The sequence below is a fragment of the Uloborus diversus genome, chromosome 6, assembly GCF_026930045.1.
Source record: "Uloborus diversus isolate 005 chromosome 6, Udiv.v.3.1, whole genome shotgun sequence".
NCBI lineage: Eukaryota > Metazoa > Arthropoda > Arachnida > Araneae > Uloboridae > Uloborus > Uloborus diversus.
This window is the reverse complement of record NC_072736.1, coordinates 108,669,052-108,690,688: the sequence shown is the minus strand read 5'-3', so window position 1 is coordinate 108,690,688 and position 21,637 is coordinate 108,669,052. Positions and strand designations below refer to the sequence as shown.

General features: G+C 34.1%; 1 protein-coding gene across 1 annotated transcript in view; it reads right to left on the bottom strand.

The window, feature by feature from the left end:
- LOC129224430 (SEC14-like protein 2) overlaps positions 1 to 21,637 on the bottom strand; it is a 55,586-nt gene that overhangs the window by 10,605 nt on the left and 23,344 nt on the right. The window contains exons 7-11 of the mRNA XM_054858884.1: positions 18,042 to 18,120; positions 17,760 to 17,840; positions 13,016 to 13,102; positions 9,599 to 9,705; positions 7,194 to 7,506 (exon numbers count right to left, since the gene is read on the bottom strand). Of these exons, the coding sequence (XP_054714859.1) occupies positions 7,194 to 7,506; positions 9,599 to 9,705; positions 13,016 to 13,102; positions 17,760 to 17,840; positions 18,042 to 18,120 (667 nt within the window). The remainder of the gene's footprint in view (positions 1 to 7,193; positions 7,507 to 9,598; positions 9,706 to 13,015; positions 13,103 to 17,759; positions 17,841 to 18,041; positions 18,121 to 21,637) is intronic.

Sequence of the window (21,637 nt, the reverse complement as noted above, 5' to 3'; positions counted from 1 at the left end):
GAGAAGAAAGCTTTGTTGCCATTTTTTTTTCACGAATATGAGCAAATAAAATTCTGACTTTTGTTTTGTGGCTCTTTCTGGATTCGGGGGATTTAAAATGTTTCCTCTTTGGTTATCTTCCGTAATCTGCCTCAAAATTTTACTGTTTTTTTTTTTTTTTTTTTTGGTTCAAGCCTGATTGTTGAACACGCGCCACTTGACGTAAGTTTAATTTTCGAGGTAGACCGTGAAAAGCCGGGCGACGCAGCTAGTTCTGATTTAAAATGCTAACGTTTCTGTTGGGGATACTTCGATAATTGGGAATCTGGCGCGGTCGTCGTATTTTTGGCGTAAATAATTTTATTTTGGTAACCCTGCTGATTTATAGTAACCCTATGTGAATAGATGTTTCCGTTCTCTTTCTTTAGATTTGCAACGAAAAATATCTCTCGCGTAGGCGCTGAAACCAAAATTGACGCCAATTGAGAAAGATCGCCAGATTCCCAATTATCGAAATCTTCCCGTTGGTTTTAAATAAATGTATTGTGTTGTTTTGTACATGTTTGGCTCCTACTTTTAATATCGCTCTCTAAATGAATAAACCAACTGACATGGTGTCGGGAGTTGAAACCAATATTGTAAGTGGATTGCAAAATCATTAGAGACGTTTTGGTTTTCTTTAAATGAACGTTTAATTTTCACGAAGGAAATTATTCAACGCTGAAGATCCTACAGTGGATAAATTTTGTTAAGAAGTATTAAGCAACTACGATTAAAAATGGATTCGTTCCGTGCTCCTGGAGAACTTAATTTCTCATCAGGAAATTTAAAAGAATCATGGAAAAAGTGGAAACAACAGTTAGAAAATTACTTGATAGCGACAGAAAAAGACGCCAAATCCGACAAAACGAAAATCGCCATTTTGTTGAATTTATTGGGAAATCAAGGCTTAGAAATATTTAACACGTTCAATTTTGACGGTGATCCTTCAAAAAGTGATAATTACGAAGATGTTATTGCAAAATTTGAGGACTATTGCTCGCCAAAGCAGAACGTAGTTTTTGAACGCTACAAGTTTTTTTCTTGCAGCCAAAAAGAGGGACAGTTATTCGATGACTATTTAATTCAGTTGAAAACCTTAGCGCGACTTGTGAATTTGAAGAACAAACAGATGGACTAATCCGTGACAGGATTGCACTTGGAATACATGACCAAGGACTTAAAGAAAGATTGTTAAGGGAGCCAAGCCTAACTCTAATCAAAGCAGCTAAATTTGTCCACGCAGCAGAAACTAGCCAAGAGCATTTAAGGTTAATGAAAGGCGCTGAAGTACCGACATTTGGTGAAACTAGAGTAGATGTCGTCCAGCGGAAAAAGTTTACTAAGAAAAATGTGCCTGTTAAATCGTCACAAAATGCTGAGTTTGACTGCAAGAAATGCGGAAGACGTCATAAAGCGAGACAGTGTCCGGCATATGGAAAGAAATGCGCCAAATGTAAAAAAGAAAATCACTTTGCTATTGGTTGCCAATCACATGGAAGAAAAGTTCACGAGGTTAAAGAACAAAGCGAACTTTGTGTTTTTATTGATTCAGTACACTCCGCAAAGGTAAAAGAGACAAATTCATGGAATAAGAATGTAATTTTGTCAAATGATAAGCAATGTTTAAGTATGAATTTTAAGCTTTATATTGGATCTGAAGTCAATATAATTTCTTATAAGGAAATTAAAAGCCTAGTAAGGAAACAAGATCTTAAGCCAACGGGCGTTACTCTACTGTCATATGGGAATCATAAAATTATTCCAGAAGGAATTGCTTTATTTAAATGCTCTACAGATAAGCTTAGAGACATTGAACTAGAATTTTACATTGTGAATTTTGAGTCAAAACCTATTTTGGGATTAGATGCATGTAGCAAGTTAATGTTAATTGAAAGAATTGACGTACTGAAAATTGAGAGTAAACAACAGGTTACTGACCAATTTAAGAGTGTATTCAGCGGAACTGGTAAATTCCCTGATGAACCATACGAGATTGTTTTAAAAGGTGATGCTGTTCCAGTTGTTCATCCTCCTAGACGGGTACCACAAGAGCTACAGGGTAGACTAAAAGAGACTTTAGAAAAATTGGAACCTGATGGAATTGTTTCAAAAGTCAGCAAGCCGACTGATTGTGTCCAAAGTCTGGTAATAGTCGAGAAGCCAAATGGAAGTTTACGACTTTGCCTTGATCCAAGAGATTTGAATAAAGTCAATAGTAAAGAGCTACTTCATCCTCACGATATTCCTTACAGACCATTTGAAAAAGTTGGTGCTGATTTGATGAGTTTTGGAAACAAGTCTTTCTTAGTTTTGATTGACTATTATTCAAAGTGGTTGGAAATTTGTGAACTTAATGATAAGTCTGCAAATGAAGTTATTGACAAGCTGAAGTCTATTTTCGCAAAATTCGGTGTTCCAGATAAAGTAGTCTCAGATAACATTCCATTTAATAGCTACTTATACAAGCAATTTTCCAAAGACTGGGATTTTGAATACATCTTCATAAATTCACACTATTCACCTAGTAATGGTATGGTGGAAAGAGGAGTAGGAATAGTCAAATCTTTATTCAGAAAAGCAAGGGAGGATAACAAAGATTATCATGTAGGTTTAATGGAGTACCGAAATACCCCCATTGCAGGTATAGATCTCTCTCCTGCTCAAATGATGTTTAACCGAAGGCTCAAAACTAAGTTACCCATAACCAGTAAATTATTAAACGCAAAGCTTTTCAGTAATATAAGAGAAAAATTAGTTCACAGACAGAATAAGCAGAAGTTTTATTACGACAAAAATGCTCATTCGCTACAAGATCTCAAAGCAGGAGATAATGTGACAATAAGAAATTACGCAAATAAGACTTGGGAATAGTGATGTAAAATACCCGGGTATTTATTTTTAGGGGTAAATACCCAGGGTATATACCCGGGTAAATACCCAAAATGGGTAAATACCCGGGTATTTATTTCAAAAATTTATATTCATCTAAAATACTTTTCTGTATGTATTCCATTATGTATATATACAACCAACCATATACAAAACAATAAATTTTTGCCCAAAAATTGTATTTTGATCACATATTTAAAGAATTATTGTGTGAAACAGCTTAGCAATCTAATATGATATTCACATTAAATGTGTTGGATATGCCTAATCAATGTTGATAGCCAAATTTCAGATATAAAAAGCCATTCTACAAAAAGAAAAAAGCTTAACTGGTTACAAAAAAAAAGCAAACATCAATTTTTTAAGGTCCTAGTCTTTTATAACCCAGTAATATGTCCCTGCATGACATCAAAATGTAACGAAATGTCGCTCAATTTATTATTACAATTTATTTACCTATATCTTATGCAGAAATTTCCTCCAAACTTAGTTCAATTGTTCAGGTGTATTCTGTATCACACACACATATACACACACGCACACACATAATATACATAAACATTTAAAATTCATTTAAAAATTTTAATCTTTTATTTTAGGGTTTACGTTTAAAAAAGATAATAATCACCTTTTAATACTACCTAAAATTTTTTTGCAAAATGCGCAATTACTAGGGGATTTACCCTGCCTTCGGATAAATACCCAAAAAAATATTTACCTTCCTACCCTACAGGGGAGCAAATGCTAATGAGCAAGGCAACAGAAAAGAAATTTTTTTTTTTTTTTTGTTTATTAATGTGAAAACTGTTTCTATATTTTCCATGATATCACTTAAATATCAATAAAATAAATAACACCATAGTTTCTTAATAACTTCTCAGTTTATTCTTCCAAACATCCCTCATGCTTCCTTTTTTTTCATTTTGGATATGACTAACCTAGATTGTGATTTTGAAATCCTGAAGTTCATAATGAATTGCTTATACTTCTCCAATTATGACATTGAAAAGAAAGGTTCTTTGGTTAACGATATGTTTCTTTCATGATTTCATCAAGTCTTCCAATAAAAAATATTATAAACTGTGTAATACATTTTTTTATTAAATACCCAGTTTTTGGGTATTTACCCAGGCCTTGGGTAAATATTCGGGTAAATACCCAAACAATATTTACCAGCCCTCTGGGTATTTACCCGATCCACATCACTACTTGGGAACCAGCTCAAATAGCACATAAGTTAAAATCTGTTCCAAGATCCTATATAGTTAAAAATAGTTATGGTAAAACGTTAAGAAGAAACCGTAGAGACATCAGGAAAATAAATTTGCAGTTTAAAGAACAAACATATCAAAATATTTCAAATCAAATGACAATATCAATGAAATTCCTGATAATAACAGTAGCCTTAATGATGATGGAGATACTCACACTGATGTCAGCAATAGAACAACTGTGAACAATGCTAACTTTACTCGAATCAGAAGTGGACGGATATCAAGGCGTCCTGCCTGTTTAAAAGATTATGTAACTTAATCTTGTTTAGCTTTTGAAGTTAAAGTTTAAATAACTTATTATCTTAAAAGGGGGATGTTAGATGTAACTGTGAACCGCACGCAATAGTGATGCACGTACAGTCGTTTTCCAAATGTTTAAATTATTAGTTGGTTTTAAATAAATGTATTGTGTTGTTTTGTACATGTTTGGCTCCTACTTTTAATATCGCTCTCTAAATGAATAAACCAACTGACAATCTTTCAAATAATGAAAGCATTTTTAATTTAAGTTAATTTCAGCAAGAAATATTTATTTTTTCTATTGTTCAGAGTTTTTACAGTTAATGGTTTGGTGTTTGTTTTTGTATTAATTGAATGCAATTATATCAAATGTTACATTTACTTACAGTTGCTATTATTCATTTATGTTTTTTGGGAACGATTTAAAAGCGTTGCTCATCTAACAACGACTGAGTGAGTGTAATACAACTTGCTAAAAAATATCTATAGGGTAGGGCAGGTCTAGTTGAGCATAGAGGCACGTTCAATCGTAACATCTCGAAAAGTATTCACCACACTTGTCGGCATCAAACGGCGGAAAGAAAAGGTTATGGGAGGGGAACTCATCGCGAGATCTTCAATTGCAGCTCGACAAATGAGTGAAGTGTGCGTGCACTTTATTTATTTTGTAAGAAAAAAGTAAAAAATTCATTTGCCGCAAGGTTTTGTCTGTATTAATCCAATGTTATCTGTTTTCTGTCAGGCAAGTTTCATTCCTTCTAAATTAATTGTACTTTTGATATGTATAGAGATTCTGGGTATAATTCGTACGATTTTTTCGCAATGTCACTTTTATTTTAAGAATTTGGCTTGAAGTTAGTTGAACAAGTATTGCTCAAGTGACCCCCGCGTCTTAAAACGAAATTAGCAATATATTTTTTGCCTTTGTTAGGATGCGGACTTATAAAAGAAAAACTACACGATGTTCTTACACTACTGACGACTTGAATAATGCTGCAAAGGCTGTCAATGAGGGAAAAAGTGTGAATACCGTCGAAAAATAATTCGGTATCAAACGGATGACTTTGACAAGATTTTTGAAAAAATTAAAAGGTGGTGTTTCATCCATGGGTTATGCAAAACCAAGGCAATTTTTTTTCCTCCCAACAAGAGGACTCTATTAAAATAAAAAAAGAAAAAAAAAACACTTGCTGCGTATGGCATCAATCTACCATGGATATTCCCCAAAAGACGTTCGTCGCCTTGCCTACGAGTGTGCTGTTAAATTTAGCATTAAAATTCTATTCGCCTCGACTCCAAATAAGATTGCCGGAAAAGATTGGTTGGCTTACAAAGTTTCTAAAACGAAATCTGGAACTATCCACCCGAAAACCAGAACCATTTCAGTTAATTGGGGGAAAAAAAAACCTCTAAGTACAGTTGATTTGTCACTAAAAGACTATAAATAAGGAGTTGATTGTCAAACAAAAATTTTATTTCATGTATAGTTATCATTTATCCTATGGTTTGGCTAGACATTATAAGTGCTCAACTTAACCCATATCCTTGCTCAACTTACCCCGTATATGAGGTACGTTGAGCAAGTTTGACTTTTTGCATTCCGACAGGTGTAGCTCTTAAACGTGTGCTATTAGAAACAAGTTAATATGAACACTTTTGAAAAGGGATACATGGCTAATCTATCAGGTTGCATTACAATCGACTGAGACTTACGATTTACGAGCTATATCTGCTCAAGTGAAACATTACTCAACTAGCCTCGCCCTACCTTACTCCGTTATAAGCTACTACACTTAGCGCAAACTAAATCATTGTGATTTTTATGATTTTCTTGATTGCCGCCATGTTTTGTAAAGTTACACAGAAAATTCGTGTTTGGCAAGCCATATATTCTCTTTTCAAAGGACTTTTAAGCAAAATAAGCTATTAAACACGACAGCTTAAAATTGAAAAAAAAAAAAAAAAAAACCCGCAAATAAATAAATTAGGCCATTAAAAAGTAAAATAGTGCGTCAAGATTTAAAAAAAAAATCAAGCTAAACTCAAATATAATTCTAAAATTTCATTTAATCCTCCAACAAAAATTTAAACATGAGGAGTTAACATGGTGGCGATGAAACCGCTATTTTGATGTTTTCGCTAAGTTTGAGAGTAAGTAGGTTAAAGCTTGACCATGGAGAGTTGGTGGATGACCTTAAAGCGAAAGCATTTATATCAGTTGTAATAAATTGTTTGGTATTATTTTGTGATAGATAGTATCAGCGAGAACCCGAGAACGCGCCTCTTTCTACTCGATGCTTTCTAGCTGATTCTACATACTACAAATGATACAAATGTTTCCACTTCTAGGTCATCCGTCATCCCTCCGTGGTCAAGCTTTACCAAGAGCTAATTAAACTATAATAGTACATTTAACGGAAAAAAACCAAAATAACGTATTAGGTCGATTCTCGAAAAAATGTCCTGTGCGTAACGATAAGTATTTTATTTTTTCCAGCTGACCAAAGTAAATAAATAAATAAATAAATAAATAAAAAGTTAAAAATTAAAATATATATATATATATATATATATATATATATATATATATATATAAAAAGCTGTTGGAGAATAATACATGCTTTAATATACTATCAAAGCATAACATATAATCTCATATTTAATTAATAGTTGCTTGAATAAAATAAGAAACTAAGCGTTACGCACGGGACATTTTTTCCAGAATCGTCCACTGAAATGTTAGGAAAGATCAAGAAGTTAAATCCTTACATTTTCCTTCCTTTTCGCACTTGAAAACTCCACTTTCCGAATATTCATCAGTGTCTATCCGCTGAATCGGAACAAGTTCGACCATTTTCTCCTCCCCAGAGGATATGTCTTGGTAGAAGAGACCAAATCCGATGTCTCTGCTCTTCGTTTCGAATTCCCACTCGAGGAGGGACTGGCCTTCCCTCACTTCAACTGGTTCTTCGTGGAAAGAAGCTCTGGATAACGTGATCTCCTTCACGCCAGGCATATTGGCTAAAGATCGTTTGCTCTTATGAATGTAGTGCTTCTCGGGAATTAGACCCCCATGCACCACCTGAAAGCAATACTTGTCTGGTTTAAAAGGTGACGGATAAGTTGACATAAACCGTGATCTGTAAATAAAGAAAACATTTTCCGCAACTATTTTGCGCTATTGTGGATACTAACGTTGCTATTCCACCTCCATTTCCCCGCAAAAGCAAATTTAAGTTGGTTAAAAACTTATCGTTTTACATATCTATGTGCAATTAAAAAAGAAGATTGAGTTATGATAATCCCTAAACACTGTAAGAACTGTAAGTTTTTTCCACGATTTAAGAGGCTTCTAACAACTTTCTGAGAAAGAAATGTCGCTCATTTGTAAGAAGAGTGTCACAATACTAAAAAACGAAATTTTACAGGAGAAGCGTTTTAAGTTGAACTCTTCAGGAAATTTGCATTACGAAAGTAAGTTCGCTGTGCTCTCCAGTGGTTAATATTCGAACAAAAAATCTGTCAATATTTTCAAAATAAGATAACGTCATTTGAAGGCCTTAAAGCGAAAAATAAAGGAAATAAAAAATTTAATATTGTGGTACTCTTCTTCCAAACGAGCGATGTATCTTTACGAAATTTTTTCCCGAATTCACTGATTAGGTTTTTTGTGTTTTTTGAAATTTCGTTTAACAACGTCTCTGTTCAACGCTTGCTTCAACCCCCCCCCCCTTTTTTTGACCAGCCCAAAACAAGGGCAAAATTGCAGTGTCTGGATGCTGTAGCTTTGCAAGAATTGCAGGTAAATAAGCTGTTCAGCACTTGCTTGCAATCCTGCCCTCGCTCCGGCTACGGGTTTCTAAATGCTTTAAGAACCCCTCTGGTAACTTAGCATGTACCAGGATGCTTCTAGATACAAATCAGAATTTCTTTGGAAGATTCCTGGTTTATTCTAGAAACGTGACTGGCTTTTACTGGAAATTTTTTTTTGAATTCTTCAGAAAAAATCCAGATTAATTTCAGGAAGGTTGCACACTTTTAGCGGGAAACTCTTCTGCATTTTAGAAGATACATTAAAGACAGAAATTAGGAACACCAACCGACCATTGTTTTCTAGAAACGCTTTTGAGTTTTCTGTACAGTGAGAGAGAAACTAAAATTTACCTTTTTTTTCCGGTTTTAACAGTTATGGATGCATTATTCTTAATAACAGTCGTAATATAACAGTTTTTGATGCTGAATTGTTAAATGATATAACTAGAGTCCGGCTATATGCATTAAAAGTAATAAAAATATCCTTGCGAATATGTACTAAAAATATCTAAAATTATGCCTTAAAAACTAAAAAATATGCTCTAAAATTTCTTTTTACTTACCGGTGAAAAGATGTCACAGATAAATAAAAAATGATTGGCCTTCCTCTTTTCGATTTTTAAATTAAAAGGACAAAAACATGTATATATTAGAACAATTATTCACGCAGAAGATGGCGTGCAAAACAATAGCATTGCTTTGCGCTCTCGTTTCTCGGACTTCTTAAAAATTCTTAAATAGTTTAACGGGGTCGTTTCCGAAATTTTAAAAGTTTTTTTCTGAGAGAGCATGCTTAAAAACATTAGATCTGATCATTAAAAAAAAAAGAGTAAGTTTAATATTTCAAATTTTTTTTTTAATCGGTGCGCTTTCATTGTTGACTCTTCTGCCGATGACATCACAAATGATGAAATGCCAGTTACTGTTGCTATTCACAGAGCGCGATATTTAATTCGCATCTTTACTCATGTGTACTGGCAACGATATGGTTGATAGCAAGCGTAGAGCGCAATATTTAATTCGTTTCTTGATTATCATAACGTGGAAACGCGGTAGACAGATGTGCCAAAGTATATCATTTGTGACGTCATAAAGACCACGCCTTATTTTCAAAAGCGGACATTTTAAAAAATGAATTAAAAAGTAAGCGTTGGAAAACTGAAAGTTTTTCTTGCTTCATGTTTTTTTTTTTTTTTTTTTTGCTTACTATCAATTTCAGTGACTAAAAGTAGTACTTTTGACTGAAAGAAACAACCCCATTGCAGGAGTCATCATAACAACTCAATTCTGCTCTAACTCAATGTGACACTGTGGCATTACTTTAACTCGTAAAATCGCAAGATGGTTTAATTAAAACTTACAAATGAGTTGCAACGTGGGTTTCCATCCGGGTCTGTTCTGGTTCCCCCTAGAAAGGCTGGCAGCTGATCTGCATCAATTTCTTTTAAGAGAAATTCTTTGAACTCATCTACAAATAGAAAAACGTATTTTTCTTTACATAACTCATAAAGTGAAGTAATATTGATATTTTCGCTTTCAATATTCTTAATAGTTAAAAATGTTGTTCATATCAGCATGCGCCATCATTCTTTTTTTGCTTTATCATATTTTGCAACATAAGACTGCTTTTTCAGATGGTTGAAGAATACCATATGTAGAAATAACTTTAGTTTATTTGTAAAAGGACACGTGGCACAATGTGGTGTTTAGTTAAAATTCCTAAAAGATAATCAGACGTACAAAAGTATTTTCTCTGTTAATAATAAAGTTCAATGTGTGTGTATGTGTACTTGTGTGTGTGTAACTGCTACAGGGTGTCCTGAAAAAGACTGACTGTTTTCAAAAATTTATAACAGGAGAATGGTTAATGATAAAAAATTAATTTTTGCAGAAAATTCATGTGATGGGCCGTAAGTTTCGTCCCCCAAAGTTCCAAATTTTAGTTCAAAAATTTTCCAGTAGATGGCGCTTCAGATTGTAAGACCGTAAATCAAACAAAGACAGAAAATCACATCATAGTTTTTCGAAAAATGTTTCTAATGAACAAAACTACACAACAATATTTTCAAAATGCCTGCCGTTGCGTCGGCTGCAACCACATGTCGCAATCGGAGGAAAAATCGGTGAATTCCAATAATTATTTTTTGACTTAGAGACTTACTGTCTGCAGCGCTATCTATGGAAAAAATTTGAACTAAAATTTGAAAATCTGGGGGACAAAACTTGCGGCCCACCACATGAATTTTCTACAAAAATTATTTTTTTATCATTAACCATTTTCCCGTTATAAATTTTTAAAAACAGTCAGTCTTCTTCAGGACACCCTGTATCTCTTCAAAATTCTTTCTTACAGCGTTTACTACCCATCAGATAGAAAAAACATAAATATTGAAATTTTCCACCTTGGTTGCCACATTGCTGTTAATATAAAACTAGAGAACCTTATGGTTGTCATGCCAATATAATGCCAATAGTGTTGAATTGATGTCAGTTCAAAACATGTTATTTTATATTCAAAGTTATTTTGCTGTTTATTAGCATCCGCGGCAGAAGCAAAATACGTTTTTGTCTTACCCTTCGCTGTCGTTATAAAACTCAGAAGGTACTCCCCAGACATATCTGCTTGTTCTTTTCCTTCTTTTTTCAATACCAGTCGAGAAATTAAAAGTTTTGCAATACTTTTGTAACGAAGAATCACACGATATCACTTAAACTTTTGTCAGAATTTCTTGAGTTATTGATATTATTTTGTGCATTGTTGGTATTTTACCTCGTATCTCATACAGATTCTCGTGCATTCGTTTTGGTACACGTACCAATGGTTGAAATTCTTTTCTGCACGAGACTAATTTTAAGCGCCAAGGTCTACTTTTGGTTTTTAATATTGCACTGTAAAAAAAATCCGAAACTTAACGGTTATTTCCGTGGGACTTTTCCGTGGGATTTTACAGGTTTCCACCTATTTCTCGTAAAATCAAATATTTTCGCAAAAATGTTTCCTGAATTGCTACAAGTTGCACGAATGCAAACTATTCACTGTTGCGAAAAATATTTTAAGCGACCTGTATAAACATTGAATGAGCGTGTTTATTAAGTCTATCGGCTTACGTTCGATTACTTCCCGTCCAGATTGACAAAGCTCCCAGGGAGAGCGAATAAGTCACTGGATAACTGCAGCTTTTCAAGGAAGGGATTATAGGCAAGTAATTTTTTTATTCTTGCTTGCAATTCTGTCTTAGCTTTGACCGGGGTTGCTCTTATGCTTCTGGAACTTTCTTGGTAAATCAGAAAGTTTCTAGTCAATTATATTAAACCTGCTTATGTTTTCTAGAAATTTCCCGAGACATGGCTGGCGTTAACAAGGGAAATTCCCAATTCTTTAAAAAGTTTCAGGGATAATTACAAAAAGATTACTGACTTTTAACGGAAAACTTTCCTGGTTTTTTTTCCAAAGTCTTTACTGGCAGAAATTGGACACATCAGCTGCCTATTATTTTCCAGTAACGTTTCTGAATCGTTTTTGCAGTGTGCTTTCATAGTGAGCACTATCTGTATTTTTCTCACTTCTTACTTTGAGGTAATTCATTTATCATTCTTTTTCATGAAAAAACAATGAATATTGAAAAATTTTTTGGACCAGCGTTTTTCAACTTTTTAGCATTCGCGACTCAGTTACACACCATAATTTTCATTGGTGTCTCTTCCTCCTCTTCATAAAATACTAATTCATTTTATGTATGTTGACGCAAAAACCTACACTAAGCTGCTAAAAAACTACGACAATTTACCACTTTTTTCAATCCAAATTTTAGTTTAACATGTTTTTACTCAGTTCTTTATGTAAATAACTATTTAAATATTCATATGTTTATTAACAAAAGCCTGTTTGTTGTTGTTACTTATGCCACTCGGGAACCCAAGCCCGAGTAGCGATGCTACTCGATTTTAAGGCAGAGGGGTAACGGCTTCCGTTTTAATCGAGCGCCTGTTTCTAGGGGGAATTCCGATTTGGCTCAGACAACACAATGGATGGCAGCACCATCTACGGACAGTTCGATAATTTAGAACCAGACCAGAACCGAATAACTTTCTGGTCTAGCACACCCAGAGGTATCGTTTCCCCTGGAGGACATTGTGACCACGAGCATATTTAACGTCGCCCAGTCACTGTTAATTACGACGGTGGATCTTCGACCAGCGAGGATCGAACCCGAGATCCTCCGGTCACTAGTCCGATGCCTTACCGATCAGGCCACCACGGCCCACAAAAACCTTATTTCCTTATTATGCTAGTCATAAAATAGTTGTTCTTTCTTAGTTATACTAGTTATTCCAGCTCAGTTTTATAACTGTCATGTTCATCATAACTTAAATTCCATTCACAAATCATTGAATTTCACTTATGAAACTAACAACGCTATTGTCTGAAATATTCAAGGGAAAAAAACAAATTATAAGCTAAAGATATAATAATGCTATTAAGAATCAACTGAATTTCAGATGATAATACTAAGGAAACGCTAACTAATAAATGTGTGCTTTATATCTTTTTATGCCATTTTGCTTTTCTTCCCTTCCAGTAAGCGAAGTAATTTTCGGAAGTAACATTTCGTTACGCTAGTGCCCCCAAAAGCATAGAGAATAGCTGTTCTAGATGAGCTATCCACAGCTGATGCCGCATTTTTCAAATGAACTTTTCAAATGAGCGGAAATATAAGACAATTGTATTCTTGAAATAGATATATTATTAAAAAAATTAATAAACAAAAAATTCTTACCTGAGCTAAAAACATTTATTTTACTTAGGGTTGTAGATGGTATGAACTTTTTGATCACGGAAAAAAACAGAGCGAAATACGGAGAGGCTAAAAAGAAAAAAAAATGTTTAACTTTGAATAATCCTATAAATGTTTAATACATAAGATTATATTCGCTAGTTGCATTTGGCAAAAAAATTGACCTAGTATTCAGGAATTCAACTTTTTCAGATGCGAAGATGATGTAGCCGGCAATTTTCGTCATATGAAACAATAAATATGTATTTCAATCAATTTAATCATTTATTGTTTAGAAGTTGTGAAAAAAGAAATATTAAATAGTAGGTATACATGAAAACTGCATACGTCAAATGCGAATATCCTTTTATATTATTTCTGTAGCCTGTTTTTGGTTTCTACGCCAGATTTTCCTCAATTCTTGATCGATTTCTTTGATTTACACCTTATTTTAAAGCTTATGGTGCTGGCTACTGACGAAAAATAGACCAACGGTCTAAAAATTGTTTTTTGAGCCGAAAAACCTGTTTTAAAGAACCAGAATGAGACTTTCGGTTAAACTTATAACTTTAACTTGCACTATGACCGACAGAGTTTAATAGCTTGATCGGCAGAGCGTTCTCCTCGTAACCAGGAGAATGCGTGTTCGGACCCACGTCCGGACTATCTGCATCAAAAAATGAGAGAAATATCCTGCATTACATGAATACATAATTAAGTGAATAACAAATATGAGGGAATAGAATAAATGAGTAGGAAATGCACTTTGCTGTTGCTTTTTGCAAAAAAAAAGAAAAAAAAAAGCTTATTACATTTTTACTACATTCGAAAAGCTACTCTTAAAAAAGAGCATAGTTCAATTTATTTTGTATTTTAACCGTGCTGTTAAATGATGAACACGTGCTGCCATCTAAGTTATAACGGTTCAAGCAGCCTGCGGTAACAAATTGTAAAAATTTTCAAACATTTCTCTTCAATATCTTACCTTATATATTATTCCCCTCTCATTTTAAAATTTATCAGGCTGGCTAACGACGAAAAATAGACTTACGGTCGAAAAATCAAGTTTTCGAAAACGCCCCTTGCTGTTTCAAAATCTTGATGCAGCCTGTAGTTCTTATGCATTTTTTTTTAAAGCAAAGTTCTAAAAAAAAAAAAAAAAGCCTGTGTGTGTGTGTGTGTGTGTGTGTGTGTGTTTATATTTTAATAAAGCTTAAAAGCACTGGACTTAGTTGTTCGGTTAAATTGATAAGTTTTTTTCGGTAGAGCGTTCGGCTATAAACTATTTGAACTTCGTACAAGCTTGGGCTGTCCGACATAATATCAAATTTATAATAGTATTACGCATTACATGTACTCATAACATACACAGGTAATAAAATAAATGCAGTGGGAATGCTATTTGGTGTTTCGATTAATTTATGCAGGCTACAGTTATCATTCGGATAAGTTGACTGTTAATCGAAGGGTGTTCTTCCTTTTTTTAAGCTTTGACTCCGTCCAGAACACTAAACATAATGTAAGCATAAAAAAGTATTAGATTTACTTCAAGGGAATCCTTTTTGTGCAGAAAAACATTTTCTTTGTACACTGAAATGTAGATTTTTCTAATAGCAGTGTTCGACCTTTTATACAAATGAAAAAAATTCTACGCCAAATTAAAATTCCGAGTTTCACCCAAAAAAAAAAATACATTTTGTCTACGTTCGAAAAATTACACTTAAAAAACGGACTCAGTTCAACTGGTTTTGGTTTTGAATTTTAAGTGTTCGATTAAAAGAGAAACATGTGCGTACATTTAAGCCGTAACGGTTAAAGCAACCTTCTATGTGAAATAGTTCAATATTCAAAGATAAAAACACTTATTTTCAATCTAATTTATTACTTATCTAGAATGTTTATTTCCATCGCTACGTGAGATATTGGTCATTCTTTAATCAAATTCCATACTTTACGCATGATTTTAAATCGTATCATGCTGGTCAATGACAAAATAAAAAAGCATGATCTTATTATTTTTTTTTAGCAAAAAGCTTTTTTGCTGTTTCTTACTACGCATTCCTTCAATGAATAGCTTTCGAAAAGGAAGGCGCAATTGCTAGGTTTGTTGGGGTGTCGGGCTGTTAATCGGAATAGCGCCAATTCGAATCCGTGCCAATAAATATCTCTTTAATGTTTCTTTTTTTTTCTGTAATATGCTCACATGGGCAGGACTGTATTTGCCACAACCTGTTTTTTTCACATGCACAATTATTGCTTTTTCACGAGTCATTACTCAGCCACTTTTAATGATATTTATGTTTGCATTGAAAATATGTACGACCAAAAGGTGAGCGATGATCAAATTATCACAACGTTGTATTTAACGAGGTTTTGTTACTGATGTCTTTAAATTACATGCCTTCTCTTCTGCGCTTACTTTTTTTCGCTTCTTCTTCATAATGTTCTTTCTTTGAAATTTTTAAAGAGCGAAATGCCTTCTGAAACGATTTGAAGCTCAGTGCGGAGTTCCGCACGGGTCGACTAGTTGTGACTATTATTTCTCTCACAGCTATCTTATATTTGAAACTATATATTAATATTTTTAATTACAAATTTTAAGCTTCACGGAGCAATAATGGGCTAGATTCTATAACCAGATACTTTAAATGATAATCTCTTTTCAGTCCTCCCTCCCAGATGAACATATGAAAGTAGAATGCTTACCTGTGTGCACAAATGAAATGAGGGAGAGGCAAAATTATAAAGCACAAACTTACAAAATACACTTGTCAGTACACTTGTTTTATGGTTATATAGAATCCCTTCATGAATAAAAAGATGTGAGTTACGTGAATGTAAGCCATTTGTGTGAAGTGTTGAGGGGTTTCTCCGAAACACGTATATATACAATGTGTTTTGAAAACCTTATGACGTAAGCGTTATGAGTCCTGGGCATTTGTTTAGCAAATAAAGCTCAAATCTTTACTACAAGTATCATTTTTCAAACTATAAGTTTTGGTTTATGATGCGTTTAATAACGTATCTTGAAACTCTTAACAAATGGTTGCAATGACCTCGCTAAACGAAGTAACTAACTAAAACTAAAAATTAATTCAAATAAAATAAACATACAGCGCACAACATCTAGCATCCATCCGAAGCATTTAGCCCCTGGCCTTGCATGAAAAACAAAAACAAGAAGAAAAGAAACTTTAAAAAAACTAACCCTGTATATCTAGCCCCTGGCATTAATTTGAATATTTATACCTTGAACTCAAATTATGTTTTCGCAATCACGAATTGCGATATTACCCTACCGGTTCGGTTTCCTATTTCTATAAAAGACTCCTACCCCAGTCATAATTGCGAAACACATAGTTTGATTTCAAGACGTCAAAATTCAAATGAATGCCAAGGACTGGATGTCTAAAAAGGATCACGAAAAGTTGTGAGGGGTGAGTATATATAAATTCAATTCCGCGGAGCAAGTTTACCTCAGAGGGATATACAACATTATGTCCATTTTCATAACTTTACAGGAGAGAAGTTTTAACCTCAGGGTGCTCTATCTTTCTAAGTGAAAGTGGACTTGGTGTTCTTTTAAAATTCGCAACTCCAATAAGCTATAGGGAGCACTGCAGCCACTGTCTAATGGCGGATGAAAAAGGTAAAACAAACAAATGCCGTAATTTATAACGTGCTTTGACGCTTAGTGAATGACAGTAATTTTTCATTGTGTTTTTGGGAAGCTTTCTTTTCTATTCTTCTGAAATTACATTGCACCATAAACTGTCTGAAGCATGTAATTTACACGAAAGAAAACAAGTGGAATGGAATATTTTACCTTTTTCTTTATTACTGTTAATAACCGAAAGGTAGCGTATTCAAGCTCTGGAGTTGTGAATACGCTATATCCACTAATTAATAACTGGTTTTAGACATAGAGCTCTATGCCTCTAAGAAATGTAAGAAAAGCTGATTTTAACTCTGTGATGTCATTTTGTTGTATCTCGCATATAACATAGTGTTGTATCCCGCCAAGGTACAGATGTATAAAATGCTGGGGACTATGCAAACATCACTGCCCAGGAGAAGCACCAGCGCGTGGAGGCCAGTGGACTTTATAAAAGGTAGGACATATTAATAGAAATTCCCAGAAAGTAATTTTTAATTACGAACTGTTTATGTGTCAAAAAACGGATTCAATTGTTTAAAAAAAAATTTGAACATATTACGTCTGTAATTTTTATTAAATCAATAAATACGATATTTACGATCTCTACCAGATCATTCCTTGGTAATTAACACTTTTTTAAATTATGATTTCTTTTATAGTTATTATGATTTTCTTTCCGTCATTACATCGCTAAAGGCCATATATTAGCTATTAAGGCTTCTAAATTAATCAATTTCACAACTTTGGCAGACATTTTATTTTAATTTTAATTGCCTCTCCATTACTTTGCATAAACTAGTACGCATTTTTCTTTTCGATTAATCAACTTGAACGTGCAAAAAATACACTTACCAGTAGTAAAAAAATAATTGTATCGGTACATAAAATACACAGTCAAGCTCAGTCATTCCATCCGAGGACTGCAGTTTCGTGCTTTTTAGCACTCTTCAGCCCGGAATAGGAAGTAACTGAGCTGGAGGCGGAAAACCTCTTATCTAGCATTAGCTCATCACTTCTACACATTAATACATTTTCCAAAAGAGTGCTATCATTGTCTAATCGGGTATAATTATCCCAAAGCATACTTACTATTAATGACAACGGAACATTTCATGCGTTCTGGATAATTTGCATAGAAGGCGTTGCTAATAGTGATGAATGTGTCGATAACTTGAATAGGAAAAGCAAAAAGACATGGAATTAGCATTTTTTAAAAATTTAATCATTTTAACTGATCAAAAATTTCAAAATACTGCTGAAGAACAATTATTAAATCTATTGATTATATATAGAAATTCCACATTGAACTTAAATGCTCTTATTTGACTTTCCAATTTTCAGAAGAGTATCAGTAAAGAAATAACGCCTCACCTTTCTTATCAGTTGCTTTTGCAAATGTAATGCCCTCTATATTATATATGTATGCCACTTGATAAATTCTTTTCCCATGCTAAAAATGAGAAAAAAAGTGCTATTATAAAAATTCATATTTGGTATATTTTGTACACAGCATAAGTTTGCAAAGAAAATCGACAACACGTGCTTTGATGTGCCAAACTATATGCAAAGGAAGCCCAAGCTATCGCAAATTGTCTTTTTTTAAAAGCATTTTCATTTTCCCTTTATGTTCCATGTCTGACATATCTAACATTGACCTCCCTACGATGGACCTACCAAGTTTTCGCATATGAACGTAAAACTGGTAAAACTGGCCGTCTGGCCTACTAAGTTTTCTCCCATGAACCAACAATTGCTCAACCAAATTTTCTTACATGAACCTAAGGTTGGTATTTTGTTGTCTAACTATTTTTTCGGTTAAACTACCTACCGTTTCCATTTTTATTGTTTTTTAGTTTTATTCATTTATTTATTTTTTATCCCAACCAAAAACGATGTTGGTCCACTGCTATTGCAAATCTTACAAGCTTAAGTTGGGATTTTGTTGACCAAACTTTCTGCCGTTTTCAATTTTCATCGTCATTTATCCCAACGTGAAAACGATGCTGGGTCAATGTTGCTGTTGACAGCTGTTGTCAACCATGATAAGTAAGGTCAGGACTTTGTTGGCTTACTGTTTGCCAAATTATCCAACCATTTTCCAGCTATCCTGAGCCTTTCGCAACGTTTGTCCAACCATCTGTGCTACTAATGTTTTAAGAACTTGACACCGCAATCGAACAGAATCGATGGTTAAAAACAGTATTTTTCAAAATTTAGCAGAACTACAAACATTTTCAATTACAAGAGATCACATCTTTAAACCTGTAATGAACTTAAATATGTTCTTTATGATGTGTGGAAAACGTTTGAAGGAAAAAATATTGCTGTTTTGAATCTCTTCTAGCCAGCCAATTAATAGATGGTACTCGGTATTTTTAAACTCGGAATTTTCCGTCTAAAAATTTTCTGTGCATTCGCACCGAATTAGTTTGGCAAGCAGTATCCTTGTATGTTTTTTATTTTGGTTCTTTTGGTTTAAAGATGCGCACTTTCTCTTTGGTTATAAAATCCTTCTATGTTCCGCTAGAAACCGAGCACTATCATATACACGGTGTTCCCTAGGGTGGTTCAAAAAAACTTTTTTTCAACTAGAGCCCAGGACACCCCCTATTTTTTTTTACACTTACTAATAGTATTATGCTGTAAAAATTTTAACTTCTTAATCAAATTTTAAGACGGTACTCCCGTCAAGAATGATCCCTCAATTAACATTAGCCGTAGCATAGAAAATGCCAAAAATTTAAAAAAATTTAATTTTTCGAGCTGTTTTTTGGTAAATAATTATTTTATTGCAATATATATGCATATTATTAGTGTATATTATTATAATGTGTAGCACTGTTTTTTCAGTTCAATGCATTTTATTAACCTCCCTCCTCATACGTTGAAAGTTTGGGGGAGGGGTTGAGCACCCTCTTTCAGTTGAAATAGGAAGCTAAAATTTTTCCAGTATATTGCTATCAGCAAGTGTAAAAAATATTGAGGGGTGTCCTGGTATCTTGGAGAAACTTTTTTTTACATGTATTTTTGAACCACCCTAGTGTTCCCTTTTAACCTGCAAAACCTCTATTTTAGCAATCGTTAGTCCTTGATCCATACTTCCAATTGCAAAAATGTTCAATATCAGATGCAGTTTAAGATATTGAAAGTTTGAAGCGAAAATAAAAATGACTCAAAAAATACAAAATGTGACTTTTTAAACGAGCCCTAGGTCCCCTAACTTATATTTAGGGAAATAATCTCCATTGAAAGATATTACTATAAAATTTTTTTTTGACATTCGGGATGCGACAAAACTCAAGGAGATATTCGAGTTCATAGTTTTAAGTGACCATATAGAAGATGAGATTATAACTTAGCGCCCTTTCATAAGAATTGATTGAAGATTGTCGAAGTAAAAAAAAAAAAAAAAAAAACAAAGTATTTATATTTTTCATCGCTATTCAGAAACTTATGCAAATGTTATGCCATGTTACACAAAAACACACTACAAAACATCAATCAATATGAAAAATCACACTCTATGCATACATATAATTATAAACCCTTGTTTACTGCTATATTTTCCCCCAAAAGATGTTATTGACTGCGAGTATAAAGTGGTGTAAGTCAGAAAACGCTGCGTTTAATAACTCGGTTAATATTAGTCGTACTAATGTCGAACTTTTTGAGTTGGAATTATTTTTCAATGTAGATTATTACCCTGAATACAAGTTAGGGATCCTAGGGCCCGTATTAAAAGTTAAACTTTGTATTTTTTGAGTCATTTTTATTTTTGCTTCAAACGTTACTTCAATATCTTAACTCCGCATCTGATTTTGAACATTTTTGCAATTGGAAGTATGCATCTAGGACTAACAGTTACGAAAATAGAGGTCTTGCAGGTCCTGCTATATGTATGTATTTACGAGGGCAAATCAAAAAGTCTTTGCGCCTATTTTTTTACAGCCAAAATACTGCTGTTAATACAAAGCAAACATATACATTCTCAGTAGTGACCGTTACTTAACCGTACCAGCCGTATCTGCATTTTGCACTGAAGAGCGGAGCTGCTATCAGTCATTTAAGATGACGGTTGTTCTTCAGACGTTCACAGCTTATGAGCAGCGAAGTGTTATTGGTTTTGTATGGAGCAAGGGACAAAAGCCCATACCAATTCACAGGGAAATCCCCCTACAGTCCAGACCTTGTCCCTAGTGGTTTTCACTCCACTGAATAAGTGTCTGTCAGGACAAAGATTCACATGTGACGAAGAAACCAAGAATGTGGTCCGACTGTGGTTCCACAGGCAGCTGGACGAATTGTACCACAGGGGGATCTTTGTGTCTGGTCTGAACCGGTGTGGTGACTATGTGGAGTTTGATTTGCCCTCGTATATAAACTCCCACATTAGAATTGAAAATATGTGTTAAAACAAAAAAGTTCCGTCGAATTGGCCCTTAAAACCTTCATAGCACTCCAGGGAGTGTTTTCTTGAGAGAGAGAGAGAGAGAGAGAGGGGGGGGGGGGAGAGGGGGGGAGAGAAGGGAGAGAGAGAGAGGGGAGAGAGGGGAGAGAGAGGAGAGAGGGGAGAGAGAGGGGAGAGAGAGGGGGGAGAGGGGAGAGAGAGGGGGGAGAGGGGAGAGAGAGATCTTATATTTCTTGAAAAATAAATTTTCTTTATCAGCGCAAGGCTTTGACAAGTATGGATGTTAACGGGACCTCAACTTGGCTTGGTAAATTCAAACTTGCATCTTTAATAATCTTCTATTTGCATAAAGATTTGCCTATTCAACTGTAGATAAAGTATCTTAAATGTTTGGTCGTAAATTTTATCTCATTTTGAATTGAATGACAGAACTTGTGATGCACCTTGTGTGATAACACAGGTATCAAAAACTAATCTTTATATTTTAAAAGAGTCATAATGAAAGTCACCTTTGAGCTGAAATGTAAAAGATAGTTTCACAGCGTATGCTGTTCACACA